This window comes from Marmota marmota, unplaced genomic scaffold, assembly GCF_001458135.2.
Source record: "Marmota marmota marmota unplaced genomic scaffold, marMar, whole genome shotgun sequence".
Classification (NCBI taxonomy): Eukaryota; Metazoa; Chordata; class Mammalia; order Rodentia; family Sciuridae; genus Marmota; species Marmota marmota.
This window is the reverse complement of record NW_025999983.1, coordinates 8511979-8528199: the sequence shown is the minus strand read 5'-3', so window position 1 is coordinate 8528199 and position 16221 is coordinate 8511979. Positions and strand designations below refer to the sequence as shown.

The window sequence follows — 16221 nt, the reverse complement described above, 5'->3', positions numbered from 1 at the left end:
GTTCACTGAATTCATGGTGGGTTAGAAAATAGAAAAGAAATGTTGAGACAAAAGAGGTCACAGGCTGGACAAAGAGGTCAGATGGACAGTCCAAAGGCGCTGACAATGCAGTACATGGTCTTGTTCTCCCATCGCACAGTGCAGCTCCCTGGTTGGTGGGGGGAGAGAAAGATCAGCACTGAGAATGAGGAAACTAGGGGGGCCATTACTCCAGTACCCACCTCCTTATGGTACACAGATAAAGAAGGCTGGCAAATCTCCATAACAGGTAAGATAACTTGTAAAGTTATGCCTCTGAAGACACAACAGTGTTACAATTACCATATCTGACTATTACCACATCTGCTGTGGCCTGTGGGAGACCTATGAAAAGGACAATGGACACCTGGGCTTTGGGCACACCATTCTACTTACTTAGACATATGACTTTAAAATCATATATTGGCTTAGCTGCATAATTGCTGTGGACACAAAGTGACCAACTGTGAAAGCATTTTGTAAGCCCTCAAGTACTAAAACACTCTGATTGCTACTGAAAAATAACATGGGAGTAAAGCTGTAACGACACAGCTTTGAGCCAGGTGTCTGGCTTGCCCACCTCTCTCTCAACTTCCAGAAGCTGGCAACTTAGGAATAAGGGATGTGATGTTCGCGGAAGATCTAACCAGAATCCAGCAGCACTGTCAGCATCCTGGTCCAGTGGGTGAAAGCAACAAATCCTCCTCCTGGGGAGGACCAAAGTACAGAAGCAATTGTTTTATTGATGCACCAAGGCATTTTATTTGTATGTCTCGCATCCCTAGAAAAAGAACCCCAGGACTTTCCCTCCTGTTTTCGTCATCTTGGTCCATGCCAGCGGAAGTTTTCAGTCCAGTGAACTGAAACGGACAAGGTGGCTGGAGATCTTCTCCCTTTTCCTAGATAATTTGGGGCTTGTCACTGCCTGCTTGATTAACCTGCCTGTGAACATCAGTGATTTCGAGTTCACCAATGGACTCACACTTCATGGTCACAGTAAGTAACCAGTGGCTGACCTTGGATCCCAGCCTACCAAGAACCTGGCCTCACCTCTCTTCCCAGCTCTGCTCTTGGGAGCACCGCCAAAACATTCAGTGCACTCTCAGGGTGGCAGAAGAGCCGAAGGCAACTTTCCTTTTGTGAGTCTTACAGATTTCTGAAGGCACTAACCCAGTATGAAGAATTTGTGACAATAATATAACTATAAAAAACAAACAGACTTGAAATTTGAATAATTTATTATTCTAACAAAAGTATAAAGTATGGAAAATTAGTGTATTTGAATCATTTCAGAGAGTAAAGAGTTTCCCACTAGCAGATTTCAGTTTTTAGCACCTTTGAAAAGAAACAGAGTTAAGACAAGTGGCAATACAAACTCCAGTCTGCCTACAGAATTATTCATCTGACTTCGGATATGCAGTTTATATAACAGTGCAGTCATTTGGTTTATTTGTCTACGTTTTGAGAGTGCTACAAAACATAAGAGAAAGGTGTTCACTGAATTCATGGTGGGTTAGAAAATAGAAAAGAAATGTTGAGACAAAAGAGGTCACAGGCTGGACAAAGAGGTCAGATGGACAGTCCAAAGGCGCTGACAATGCAGTACATGGTCTTGTTCTCCCATCGCACAGTGCAGCTCCCTGGTTGGTGGGGGGAGAGAAAGATCAGCACTGAGAATGAGGAAACTAGGGGGGCCATTACTCCAGTACCCACCTCCTTATGGTACACAGATAAAGAAGGCTGGCAAATCTCCATAACAGGTAAGATAACTTGTAAAGTTATGCCTCTGAAGACACAACACACCCAAGCACACAGTTCATAAATCACTCCTATAATATATATTATTTTAAATAATATATATATCAGCATGGTCCAAGCAGGTACTTGAAATTTTTTCAAGGAAAAGGCACAACATGACCTCACCAATGTGGTTGAAAAATCATACCATCAGTAGAGCTGTCCCAGAAGCAGGAACTTGCCGTGTGTAACCCAGCTCCATTCTTTTGCATAATTACACAGGTCACTTAAATTAAAACAAAGAGTTATTAGAAAAATCTTGGCAACATAAATTTCATTTTGCCCACTTTTAATGTATGTACATAGATCATGTGATTGATGTTCATAGTAAAAGTGATAGGGGTAGACTGCCTTGTCCTACTCTCTTTTGACAAATTACATCTCTCTTTTAAATATTTATTTTTTTTAGTTATAGGTGGACACAATATCTTTATTTTATTTATTTTTTATGTGGTGCCGAGGATCGACCCATTGCCTCCCGTATGGTAGGCAAGTGCTCTACCTCTGAGCCACAACCCCAGCTCCATACTTCTCTTCTTTTACAACATAACTTGTTCTAAAAGTTTCCAGACAGAGGTACACCCTGGAATTGTACCAGCAGCCAAACAGGCCAGTGACCTATTATGAGGAACTTTCTTTGAAGTTAGGCACTAAATTGCCAAGCTACCTCTCTTTTCTGGCACTGGACACACCTCTGATCAGTATTTAAAGAACCACCAACAAATATATGAGAAACAAAAGTCTATTACCGATATATTTAAACGGTTTTCCCAGCTTGGTGAGTTGGCTTAAGGTTTGTTCTACGACATTTGTAGTCCACTGGTTGACTTTGCTGTGCTGGTAAGCATTACCGCCGATGGCACTTTCTATAGCCTAGAGAACAAAGCACAAGGAGTCACAGCTAAAGAATGCCCCAAACACGTTCCAGTTAGTAACCACAACAGACCATTCTAGGAGCTAATGAAATAATATTTATGTAAAGTGCAAGTTTATTCTTAATTACAAGGATTCATTCATTTATAGGGCTAAAGAACAGCCCTTACATGTCAAAACTTAAACATTTGCGACGACATTGTTTATTTTGAACCTCCCTCTTCTGCGCTCTGTTCTTCTAGGGCTATTCTAGGATAGGGCCCACTGTCCCTGCTCCTGCTAGTAAGCTTACTGCTATGAGATTCCCGTCCTATGGCTTTCTGGGTTCTTCCCTGACAGCTCCCTTTCACACTGGCCCATGTGCCTTTCTAATCTGTTGGGCTAGAAACCAGAAACCTGTTTCTTTGACAGTTACGACCTAAAATAAAAGTAACATTCAGTGAGGGCCATGTTCCATCCTCAGACATACAGAGAGAGCCAACAGTCCAAGGCTTGCAATGCAGGTGGTGGTGAAACAGCAGGGTTACGTGGCCAGCGACCCTGCTTCTGAGGAATAAAAACCTACAAAGGGTCACAACCTGATTCCGCCTCCAACTCTTCCTATCTATCCACGGCTCTCTCTCTCTATCTATCTATCTTCCTATCTATCCAGTTGCTAACACAGCTCCTGGTTCCTCATCCACTGCCATGTCTGCTCCACCTAGCTCAGAGCATGTGGGGATCCAGCAGTTCTGCTTTAGGGGGACTAGGGCATTATAGACCTGGAAACTGTCAAAAAAGGGAAGACATTGTTCAAGTCAAACCTCTAAATCTGGCAACTCTCTACACACACTCTGAAATTCACTTTTTCAAGGACGGGGAAAACCCCTCCTTCAGGTTTGGACCTGTCCAAATTATAACTTCTCATTTAAAACAGCTTAAATAGAGAATGAACCTGTTACCAGGGGAAAAATGCCACTGAGGCCAGTGATACACTGGCCATATTCACCCCAGGCTTCTTTGTGGGGTGGTGACGTAAACTTTACATTGTTCCTGCTCCCTAGTGAGCAAGTCAAAGTTAATTCAAGAAACAAAGAGGCAACATTAGAACCTAACAAGCCTCCACTTTTCCCAGTTTCAGTCTAATTTACACCTTCCTGCTCCCACCTGTCAGACATGAAACAGTGAAAAACAAATTGTTAAAGACCCCACGAAGAATCCAGAAAATCATGCCTGATGTTAAATAATGTATATAGTAAAAGAGAAAATCACTTTGCATTTGGATACTTTTCACAAAAACAGGTTGTGGTTCTTTATTACTCCAGCATTAGTCGATAATTTGCATTAGCAGTAAATTATCATATGAACCCTTAAATGGTACCCTTTTAGTTAGATTACTGAATGACTTTCCCTTAGCCAGTGGCTCAACATTTGTGCTCCATCTTACCTAGGCAGGAAGTGACTAGGAAAACCTTTTTGATTTCATTACTGCCCCAAGAGTCCCCAGCTCTGCACCCTGCCACCCCTTCTCACACTCCATGCTCAGCCCCCACCACTGGAGCTTCTGCACACGCTGTCAGAGCCCAGAGGTGGTGTTCCCATTTTTCCACTGTGTTAACCCCAATTTAGGTTGAATCCCCTTGTAAATGCTCTCACAGCACCAAGTCCTGTGGCACTTCCACACAGCAAATGCAAGCTCACATGTCCCAGCACAAGTATCTGATAAGCCGTCCCCCCACTGCAAACTCCAGGAGGGTGGGTCAGTCCCTGGCTGCTCCCTCCACATGTACTTCTCATGAATGAAGGCAGTTCAACATCCCTTTTGTGTCTCATCCTCCTCATCCTCTAAGGGAGAGACTATGCTGCATAACAATAATGTGGGTAGTTTAGGAACGCAAGAAAAATAACTAAGCCCCAACCACATCACCAGTTCCTAACTCAAAGTTGTTAAATTTCCTTTACATTCACTCCCATTAAACACTAGAAATAATTATTTGTATGCCATGAATTTTCTATGCTAAAAGGTCATAGAACTTAGCCTTGGTAACATTTAATAATATGCCACATAAAATTTCCTGATTAGTACATATAATTTACACAATATAGGAATAATTGTGATCTAAGTAATAATGAAGAAAAATGTTATTTGAAATGCCAGAACACACAGGCTCAATAACTGCTGAAAATATTTCCAAGTATTTAACTTATATAGTGTTTTCATTCATAAAAGTCATTAATCAAATGCTTAAAAAGAAAGCATTTCTCCTCTTACCTCTTTGACAATGTTGCTCACTTCATCAACAACAAAAGCAGTCTGTGAGGGAAGAAAACTTAGATAAGTTTGATTTATTCAAAAGATGTTTCTATTGCATCAATAAATGCAAATTTAAGTAACAAAATATAGAAATGAAGATTTTAGAAGTTATCTCACCTAGCCTGTTCACTTTACTGTGGAATGCATTACAAGGAGACTCAAACATTAAGTGGTCCTTGAGCATCACAGAGCCAGTGACTGCAGCTGCAGGACTAGAACACATGTATATAATTTAAAGGTTCTGTTGCTGTTGTTTGTTATAATCATGCTACAATCTCAGATCCCGCTTTAAGTTTGATCTAGAATTTGATCTCTTCTCCCATTCAGTTGGCTGGTAGGATCATTAACCAGTATAGATGGTTACTGCTCAATTTTTAAAAATATCTTTATTTTATTTTTATGTGGTGCTGAGGATTGAACCAGTGGCTCATGTGCACCAGGCAGATGCTCTACCACTTAGCCACAGCCTCAGCCCAACTACTCAATTTTTATATAAATTAATTGATGCAACTTAAGCAAGCCATTTAAAAGATGTAATTCTCTCTTCCCTAATGTAAACTGATTAGGAGGCCTAAAACTCAGAGGTTGGTTTTATTTTTTTAAAGCCACTATTAACCATAAAATTTAAAATGATGGCACTATCTCTGGATAATGATTTTTCTGAATGCTGTACCACTTCACAACCAGCTGACTGAGGAGGTGGGCTGTCAGCAGCAATCTAGTCCAAAAGTATAATTTCCTTTTCACATAGGGCAGATTCATAGTTACAGGTCATCCTGAAAATAACATCAGTCAGGAACCTGCCTGCCAAGGTGCTTCCTCACAGGAGAATGAGCAGTTTAAAGTTACTGTTGAGTCCTAGGAACAGTATTTAGTTCTGGATATGCCTCCTAGAGGACAGCCCCAGGGACCCTCAGTCAGAGTGCTTGGCAGGTGGAGTAAGAACATCCAGCTCTGCTGTGGCAAGGAGTTTTCCTCCCTGACTGCCTGGTGATCATTTGGGCTCTGCCCTGTTCTAGTGATGTCTCTTTCTTTTCACTAGAAATAAGAGCTGGTTGCCCAAAGTGTATCTTTGCTATACTCAGGAGAAGTCAGACTTGGAAACAAAACCCAATCACACCAAGTTAATGAAGATGTGCAGTATCTTAGAGATTAAAACATTTCTGGAAGTTTAAAGGACCCTTCCAAGAGATTACAGTGATCCTAACCATAAAATAAAGTCCTGTATAATTTTAGAAAAGGTTAAAGTATGCCAAGGGTAGAGGAGATTTTAATGAACTTTTAGTGGAAGGTAGAGCAGTTGTATTGAATCCATTGGACAGTTTCAACTTATATGAGAAAAATGAATGAGTTAGGAGTAGAATCCACATGAAGTTAGAGGAATGCAGAAAAGGCTTCTTGAGAGGCTGGTAGGACTAGAATGGCCAATTTAGTAAACACCAAGACGAACCCAAGACAGTCACGGTCTCATCCAACTAGGTGCTCCCCTTCATTTTACAGACATGCCACTGCACTCTGAAATAATGAAGCCACCTCACTATGAAAGCCAGAATTAAAATGCATTATTAAGGGTTTCTTCACAGTACCCCCCCCCTTTAAAAGGTTTATCAATGTTATTATTATACAAGCCATTTTCCAATCCTATATTAGTTGGTGGTTTACAGGGAAAAGCTTCTTTGCCCATGGCTTCTAAACCCTGGCTGCTTAGGATTATCTACTTGGTTGCTAACCAACATTCAAACACTGATGGCACTGCTTTAAAAGTTACTGCCAGGAAATCAGATGTAACAAACTCTAGGCTCAGTCCTTAAGTCTTATTTACCTATCAAAACATTCCTGGTTGAAATGTTGAAAAATGACAAAATCAAATGCTTTTTTTGATTTTGAACCTTACCAAATTCATGTTTTTATTTTTGACAGGCTGCATAAAACATAGAGCTCTATTTGAATTTCAGCAAGGATTATTTGGCAAGAAGAAATAAGCAACTATTCTATCCGCTTTTTCCTGAATGCTTGTCAGCTTGAAGAAAAGCCATCACAGCAGCACACCTTACAATGACTACTGCGTGGCAAACGATGGTGTGCTTTGACCCTCCTTCTTGGAGCAGGAACAATGTAAAGTTTACGTCACCACCCCACAAAGAAGCCTGGGGTGAATATGGCCAGTGTATCACTGGCCTCAGTGGCATTTTTCCCCTGGTAACAGGTTCATTCTCTATTTAAGCTGTTTTAAATGAGAAGTTATAATTTGGACAGGTCCAAACCTGAAGGAGGGGTTTTCCCCGTCCTTGAAAAAGTGAATTTCAGAGTGTGTGTAGAGAGTTGCCAGATTTAGAGGTTTGACTTGAACAATGTCTTCCCTTTTTTGACAGTTTCCAGGTCTATAATGCCCTAGTCCCCCTAAAGCAGAACTGCTGGATCCCCACATGCTCTGAGCTAGGTGGAGCAGACATGGCAGTGGATGAGGAACCAGGAGCTGTGTTAGCAACTGGATAGATAGGAAGATAGATAGATAGAGAGAGAGAGCCGTGGATAGATAGGAAGAGTTGGAGGCGGAATCAGGTTGTGACCNGAATGTTGATAATCTACAGACTTACTCACGGTGGTCTCCACGTGATTAAGTCTTATCAGGTCTTAGCTCAAAATTACCTCAACAGGCCTTTCTGACCACTCCATTTAAGGAAACAAATTGTGTCTACCTCTGTGTCCTTTTCCTTTCCTTCTTAGAACTCCTCTCACTTTTGTTTTCTCTCCATGTAGAATCTAACTTCCATGGAGCAAAATTCATTTTATCCACTAATGTATCTCCTTCCCCTGACATTGTGCCTGGTCCATAGTAGGTGCACAATTAAAACTAAATGAATAAATAACGAATAAATGAATTACCCAGAGATATTTGCTCTGCCTCAGACCCAAATGAAGAGAACTGGGGAATGCAGTGCCTTCTTGTTGGACTCAGAGAACTTCAAGAGGAGGGCAGAACTGAGACAGACCCAAGGCTGTTCTGCCCTGGGCAAGTGGTCTGAGCAAGGAGACCTGCTGGACAGGTCGCTTCTGAACTTTATTTTACCTTGTAAGTACTCTTCTTTTACCTGGCTTCAACTCACCTGATTCAATGTTTCAGTCTTGTACCTCGGTCTACATGCGATTTTTATTCTGACATTCCTTTGTCTTCCTGCCATTCCCAGAGTCACCTGAGATCCCCTTTTCAGTGTCCATTTCTGTGCACCTGGTTCCAGTTCTCCTCCCCACCATGGTTCTGATGCAAACAAGGGACTTTGAATTCTCCCCTTATTTTCTTCTGCTACTTTGTTGTGGGCCTTGAGTTCTACTGGCCAAGTACCTTATAGTTATGTGCAAAGCAAGAGTAAAGAGATTCTGAGCAAACATCCTCAATCAAAGAGTATGGAGTTGGTGGAGTTGGAGGCCCTTTTCATTTTCTTCACAGCCTTGTAGAACACCCCATCCCCCAACCCCACTGCAGTGAGACAGGGTCTTGCTAAGTTCCCTAGGCTGGCCTCAAACTCAATCACCTTCCTCAGCCTCCCGAGTAGCTAGGTTTACAGGTGCCACTCACACCTGACTCTAGAAACTTACACATTCAAATGAAGTTCCTAAACAGCTGCTGTAATAGGGCATTGTTAATGTATATATCTTCAGCATTGTTGAAACTAAAGCTCACCAGCATGCACATACATCAACAGAAAGCATGTACGTGTGCATTGTAAAATATTTTCCCTGACTTCAACTTACATACTCTGGGTACCCCTCTCCAATTTTTAACTATGAAAGAACATTCATTAGTGCTACAAAGTTGACTAAGACATGGGCTTTATGGAATATTTTTTAAAAGCTGATTTCTGTTAGTAGGAAGGTTTGAATTGTTTAGTCTTATGTAATGTTGTAGTGCTTGAGGGAAATGCCAGGATATGGTATCATATTTTGTCCAATTGATTATAGTGTGTAGGAGTAAGGAATTTAAAATTGATGTGACATTTGGCAGTTCACTAACTGCCATCTTCCCATATTCCACGAATGGATGTCCATCAGAAGCACGAGAGCGTAAACACATTGACTCATAACTGCTCGTAAATCTCTAGCATTCAGTTATATTTTAGATAATGTTTAGCTCATGTGCAGTGAGTCAGTGAAGTGAATCTTGGGTTTGTTTTCCAATTTGGGGGCTAGTCATAGACTGGCAATCACCCTTCTTCCTGTAGAAATAGAAATAAATAAACTGTAGAAATAGACTGGAGTTGCTGACACCTTGATTTAGTAAGCATGGGCCAAATAATCATAGCAATCAACAGGTTGTCACATCAACAAATAATATCAATAATATTTTGCTGTGCTGCTCTCCTGTTTAAGATCTGCAGCCCTTCACAATCCAAATTCGAACCTGTGGATATCTGACCTTTTCCTTTCTTCCCCTGTGCCTAGGAGTGTGTTATAAAGATGCACTGTGGAGTTATGCTAAGTCAAGAATGGGAAGGAGGAAGAAAAGAATAATGTCAAGGTTTACTCAAGCCTGAGGAGTTTAATATAATGGGAAAGAAAATGAAGTTCTGACTGACACAAGTAGAGGGAGAGACCTGTGCTGAGAAAGTACATGTTAAGGAGATTATCTAAGAAATGCTTATATTTGGGTCTGCTGTTCACTGATAAGCCCGGCTGCCATCGTACTGAAACACCGCTATGCCAACTGGAAATAGCTGCTGCTCTGGCTGCTGTGGCCACTTCCCTGGGACCCCATCCCAGAGAAGGTGGGGAAGAGGCAGCTTGAGTGCTGGCTAAGAAGGTGCTGCTCCTGAGTGCCACACTCACTTCTCCACACATTTCACCACCCACCGCGCGTCCTTGGCCACCCCTGAGGTAGCACAGCTGTGATGCTGCCATCTGCCACACACATAGCATATTGAAGGTCTCCCTTGTAATTTCATCATGCTGTCCATCCTCATGTTCCTGTCCCAGTCACCGAACCAGCCATTCTGCCCTTTACTGCTAATTAGCTTCATTCTCTCCCCCAGCCCTGTGTCACCTCACTGTACTTTTGGATTTGGTCTAAGTTATACCTGCTCAATTTCAACATGCAGTTATATTCTTCCTCTGCCAACTCCTCTATCTGCTGTCTCTTGTAGCCTGACACATTAGATTAGTGGTTTCTAAACTTCTTTAACTATGTCTCTCTAGCAGGAGTAATTTTTGAACATGTATGCTACAGATATGTTTATTTTAAAATGATATAGTCAACTATAAATTTATTTATTGAACACTAATAAAGTTTAAATTTTAGCTTTTAAAAACAAATAGAAGTTTAATATTTTCTTAGTATATTCTGCTGTTATGATCTGAATTGTGTCACTCTCACAAATTCATATGTTCATACCTCAATATGACTTTATTTGGATATAGAACTATTAAAAAGGTAAGAAGATAAAACTAAGTCATGTCTGTGACCTTAACCAAAGTGATTTACATCTTTATAAAAAGAAAAATTCAGGTCACAATGTGCATCGGGATGTCACCATGTGAAGACACTGGTGGAAGATGGCCATGTGCAAGTCATGGAGAGGGGCATCCAGAAGAAAGGCATTTCCAACCTACCCACATCTTGACCTTGGATTTTCAGCCTCCAGAATTATAAGAAAATATATTTCTGTTTAAGCCATCATTCTGGGGTCTGCATTACATCGGTCTGACCAAACTGATGCTGATTTGGAACTAATGATTCTCATTTCAAAAGCATTTTCTTCTAAATATTCTTAAATAGATTGACTAAGCATCTCAGGATACAAACCAGAAATTCTAGAAAATAAATGTTAGTTACTAATTATTGAAGACTTATTTAATCTAGAGGTCCTCAACCATAATCACTATCACTGTGCCTGAAACTTAATGTTTACACAGTAAATTTTGTGAATGAATTAAACAAACCAAAAAACTAAGAGGAACCAGAAAATGGGTTCAGAGATGTTGAGTGATTTGCCAAAGTTCGCTCAGATCCATCTTACTCCAAAGCTTGCCCTATTAATTTAGTCTTCCCTATTTATTCTGACCGCACCCTCCACCCATGATTGCTCCTTACCAGGTGGGATTCACCATCTTAAGTTGTCATCGTCCTTAGGCTTCAGAAGAATGAAATTTGAGAACTAAAGAGCTGAAGGATGGCCAACGTGAACTTCATGTGCTCATGAGGAAACCAAGCGGAGCAACTTAAGCTTAGCTGTCAGTTCACTGGGCAAAAGTCACACATTTCAATTAGACTTCACCTCATGAGTGAGTCTGAGACCTCCAAAAGAGCTCACTGGGAGAATGAGAAAAAACAAGCCCATAGAATGGGAGAGAATATACACACACTTTATTCATTTCTAGCCAAGGATTCATGTCCTGAATATATAAAGAACAAAGCAAAGCAAAGGGAGAAAGGCAGATGGTCCAATTGAAGAACAGGTGAAAGACTTCCATAGCTCTACGTAAGAGTAGATATCTGTTAAGGTTTAGATATGGGGTGTCCTCCAAAAGCTCATGTGTGAGATAATGAAAGAAAGTTCAGAGGTGAAATGAATAGATATTGAGAGTTGTAACCCAATTAGTGGATTAATCCTCTGGTAGGGGTTAACTGGGTGGTAACTGAAGGCAGGCAGGATGTGACTAGAGGAGTTAGGTCACTGGGAGTAGCCTTTAAGGAGATATATTTTATTTATTTTTTAGTTGTAGTTGGACACAATACCTTTATTTTATTTATTTATTTATTTTTAAATATTTATTTTTTAGTTTTAAGTGGCACAATATTTTTATTTTACATTTATGTGGTGCTGGGATCAAACTCAGTGCCTCATTCATGTTAGGCAAGCACTCTACCACTGAGTCACAACCCCAGCCCTATTTTATTTATTTTCACATGGTGCTAAGGATTGAACTCAGGGGCCTGCATGTGCCAGGTGAGCGCTCCACCACTGAGCCACAACCCCAGTCCATAGGGTTTATATTTTGTCCCTGGATGGCGCACTCTCTCTCTGCTTCCTGACTGCCATGTCCTGAGTTGCTTTTCTCCTCCATACTTTTTCACCACGATGTTCTGCTTTACCTAGGGCTCCAAACTATAGAGTTAGCCATCTAGGGACTGAGACCTCTGAAACTGTGAGCCCCAAATAAACTTCCTCCTCTCTGTTATTCTCTTTTGGTCAAGCAATGAAAAAGCTGACTAGAACAGTATCCAAATAATCAATAAACATATAAAATGATGTTCAAATTGTTCAGCTATATTAAATATCAGGGAAATGCACATTAAAACCAAAATTTGAGACCACTATACATCCTCCTGAATAGATAAAATAAGAAAAGCAGATAATATCAAGTGTTAGTGAGGACGTAGAGCAACTGGAACATGTTGCCAGTAGGATTGTGAGTTCATACAACCCCCAAAAAACTGCTCGACAGCATCTACAAAAGTGGAACACATCCCTAACCTATGACCCAGCGAACTGTTTCCAGCCACGTAACCAATAGCAACAAACAAATACTCATCCAAAAGACTATACAATAATGTTTTAATGCATGATGGCATACATCTGTACTCCCAGTGGCTCAGGAGACTGAGGCTGGAGAATCGCAAGTTCAAAGCCAGCCTCTGAGCAACTCAATGAGACCCTGACTCCAAATAAAATACAAAATAAGGTTGGGGTTGTGGCTCAGTGGTTGAGTGGCCCTGAGTTCAATCCCTGGTACTCCTCCCCCACCCAAAAAATAAAAGTCTGTAGCAACACTATTCATAGCAACCAAGATTTTGTCACACAAATATCCGTTAACAGTATGACAATTTATATAGAAGTTAGTACAATGAGATACAATACAACAATGAATAAAAGATGACTACATGCAACAGTGTGGATGACTCTCACAAACAATGCTGGGAGAGAGAAGCCAGATCCAGAGGAGGTAATGGCCTATGATTCTATTTATATGAATGCAAAAAAACCCAAAAAACAGCTCATCAATGGTGTTAGATCGTGGGAGTAGTGACCCAGGGAAGAAGATAGTAACAGGAAACAGGAGAAGGCTCTAGGGGCTGATCATATTGTTTCTTGATAGGGTGAGCTCACCTTGGGAACATTTGTCAGGCTGGGTGTCTCAGTCCATTTTGTGCTTCTCTAACAGGAAAACAAAACCTGGGTGACTTATAAAGGGTAGGAATTTAATCTCAGTGTTCTAGAGGCTGGGAAGTACAAGGTGAAGGTGCTGGCATCTGGCAAGGGCCTTCCTGCTGGGTCATGGAAGGCAGCACATGCAGAAGGGGAGAGGCCAAACTCTTTTTACAGGTAGCCACTCCCAAGATAACAATCACTCCCATGATAACAGCATCAACCCACTATCAAGGGCAGTGCCCAAGGCCTGATCGCCTCCCTGTGGTCCCACATCTTAACTCTGTTAACACAACGGCAGTTAAATGTCACGTGTGTGGGAGGGGATGTTCAGACCACAGCTCTGTTTATGATTTTTGTAATATTCTGTATGCATGATATAGTGCAAAAATTTTTATCCTCCCTCCCACCAAAACCTATGCCAGTCTCATTATAAATCCAGACTTGAATTAACAGCTATCCTTTGAGATGTAGTCAAACTCGCAAATGGGGAACACCGATCTCTGGAGGGTTTCTTGGAAAGGATGATAGATTTCATCAGATCAATCAACTTGGCCTTTCCTATAGTTAAAAGTGTGAAATGATGACCCACAAGGGCTCCTGGGTGTGGCTTTGGGGTAGCTTTGCTGCCTGGGTCTCTGATGACGTGGGGAGTAGCTGCAGAAGCACTCAGGGTGGCTGCGTATATGTGCTATTTCAGCCTCTGCCCGACAGGAAGGAGCGAGAACCAGGTCAGTTATTTGAAGAACTGACTTCCTCCTGCCCAGCCAGAGCAGACTCCTGGCTCTGAGTAAAGCAGATAAGGTAGGATGAGTATCCATGTCTATGTGGGAGCAGGTCATTGTGGGTAGGGTGGGTTGAGACTGAAGTTACTGTACAGTTACTTAACTTGCCTTAAGCCAATGGCATGGTGAAGCTGGGAAACAAAGCTAATAAATAATAAATTAGATTAAGAATGACTTGAACTTATTTTGAATAACATACATTTAAAATGTGGTCATGATCTAAGTGATATGGAGGAAGTAATTTCAGTTAGTTAAGAAAACAAACAGAAGACACTATCCCAAAGCTAGATGGTGTGGGTTTTTTAAGGTGATTGTATCTTTGGATTTCTCCTTTGGTTTGTAAATTCTTATGCATACAGTAAACTGCTCACTTTCTCCAGATCAGCTTATTCATTCACATTGCTCTTATCATCCATAATCTCTAGTTTGAAGGTGGAACATAAGTATGATTTTAGAATAAAGAAATTGTTAGATAGGGTCTAATTTAAATTTCTTTTAATCAAACTTCCTTGACTCCCAAATATCTTGTCAGAAGGAAATACACATTTGATATTAAAAATTTATTAAGTAACTAAAATTGTTTTAGAAAAAAATTACTGAGCCAAGATAGTGGGAGATTGTTACTTCTTTCCTGCCTAAAGGAAGCATCACATTTAGGTGTTACACAGACCCAGATTACAGTGTGAATTTAGGTAAATGTCTTGTAAATTGCTCCAGGCTTTGCACCTCTCCTGTCCCCACTTTGCACTTCTTCTCCCAACCCCACAGCTTTCCTTCTCTTTCCCGCTCCCTTTCTCCCTCCCCCCTTTATTTGTACAGTGAGCACACTTACTTCATAATGTTGCAATGAGGATTAGTTAAAACAAGGTATGTGAAGTGCTTAAACTGGCCCAGAGTAAGTACTATATAAATGGCTGTTGGCACAACAAAATGTATAACAGTGGTTATTAGTAATACCTATATCAATACAATAACATTAATTCTCATTTCTTTTTTTTTTCTTTTGGTACTGGGGATTGAACTCAGGGGTGCTTAACCATTGAGTTACATCCCTGACCATTTTTAATTTTTTATTTTGAGACAGGGGGGTCTTGCTAAGTTTCTTAGGGCCTTGCTAAGTTGCTGAGGCTGACTTTGAACTCATGATCGTCCTGCCTCAGCCTCCCTAGCCACTGGGATTATAGGTGTGTGCTTTTTCTCCATCTATAAAAGGAGGTCACATTTAAGCCATGAAAATCATGGATATCTATTTTAGTTTTTATTGATTCTAAAATAGCTTTTGGAGAGGGGTGGGGTGGGATGGCAAGAAATCCACCTGGATGGGAAGATTACATAGAATCAACAATGAGTTGCACCCCCCAGGAGGGCTTCAGGCTGTATTGGTTTATGTGTACACACACACTTCTTCCTACATGAATGCACAGCTTTCAGGGACCTAAAGCTCATACAACAGGTGGAGACTAAGAAAACAAGTATGAATTGGGTGGGGTGTTGGGTGGGGCCGCCCAAGTGAAGGGTCCTAACGCTCAGGCTCACTAATGAAAATCCACCTCTAAGTCACAAGACAGAGAGGATTTTATAAGCACCCATCTCTCTTCCCGTGTCAGGCTTTTGAAGGAACCCGTGTGTATTCGTCTCAGCTTTTGCAGACTAAGTCTTTGTAGGCTATGGCTGGGAGCTCAGTTTGGGCTGGAACTGGAGACTAGAGGAGCTCTTCCTTTATCACCTGCCTCGGTAGCTTGTATTCGTTTGCTGTCCTGGCAAAACGTCAAGGGCAGTTTAGTCACTCAGCTTTTCCCTTGCATATGAGGTACTTGCACTGTGGCTGCACACAGCCTGCGAAGCTGCTCAAGGAAGTGGCTGTGGCGAAGCTGGCGGGGCGGAGGTGCAGCCCCTGAGAAGACCTTGCTATGTGCCTTCTGTATCAGTGACGGAGACTGTGGTTTCGAGGCTGTGAAAATGCCTATAGTTTCTCTTGAAAGACCCGTAGTGATCTGCTACTATTTGCATTTCCACTCAAGTGTCATTTTTCCCTCCATCAGAATGAGGTGGTGAGAACTTATTTCCTTTGATCTGAGGTCTGCCTGCTCAGAGATAAGACATAACTGAAATACTGAGAAGAAGATTAACATTAAACAGGGATGAGAGGTGGGAGGGAAAGGGAGAGAGAAGGGAAATTGCATGGAAATGGAAGGAGACCCTCAGGGTTATACAAAAGTACATACAAGAGGAAGTGAGAGGAAAGGGAAAAATAATACAAGGGGGACAAATGAATGCCAGTAGAGGGGGCAGAGAGAGAAGAGGGGAGGGGAGG

General features: G+C 41.3%; 2 protein-coding genes across 6 annotated transcripts in view; one reads left to right on the top strand and one right to left on the bottom strand.

The window, feature by feature from the left end:
* Window positions 1-1238: 1238 nt before the first annotated feature.
* Window positions 1239-6884, bottom strand: Dynlt1 (dynein light chain Tctex-type 1). The gene is made up of 5 exons (XM_015498685.1): window positions 6876-6884; window positions 4940-4981; window positions 2565-2688; window positions 1964-2041; window positions 1239-1658 (listed from the first exon to the last, which is right to left on the bottom strand). Exons 1-5 carry the CDS (start codon window positions 6882-6884, stop codon window positions 1588-1590), a joined length of 324 nt encoding a protein of 107 aa, XP_015354171.1. The 3' UTR covers window positions 1239-1587.
* Window positions 6885-13776: 6892 nt separating this feature from the next.
* The window catches only part of Sytl3 (synaptotagmin like 3), a 68555-nt gene continuing 66110 nt past the window's right edge, over window positions 13777-16221 (top strand). For all 5 annotated transcript variants that reach the window (XM_015498636.2, XM_015498634.2, XM_015498635.2 and 2 more), the window contains exon 1: window positions 13777-13926. The gene's annotated coding sequence lies outside the window, so the exon portion shown is untranslated. The remainder of the gene's footprint in view (window positions 13927-16221) is intronic.

Coding starts and splice junctions, on each gene's coding strand:
- Dynlt1 (XM_015498685.1), bottom strand. Junction 2,042..2,564: donor AAAACCGTTTAAATATATCG/GTAATAGACTTT, acceptor TTTTAATTTAAG/TGACCTGTGTAATTATGCAA. Junction 1,659..1,963: donor CTGGGACAGCTCTACTGATG/GTATGATTTTTC, acceptor CCCACCAACCAG/GGAGCTGCACTGTGCGATGG.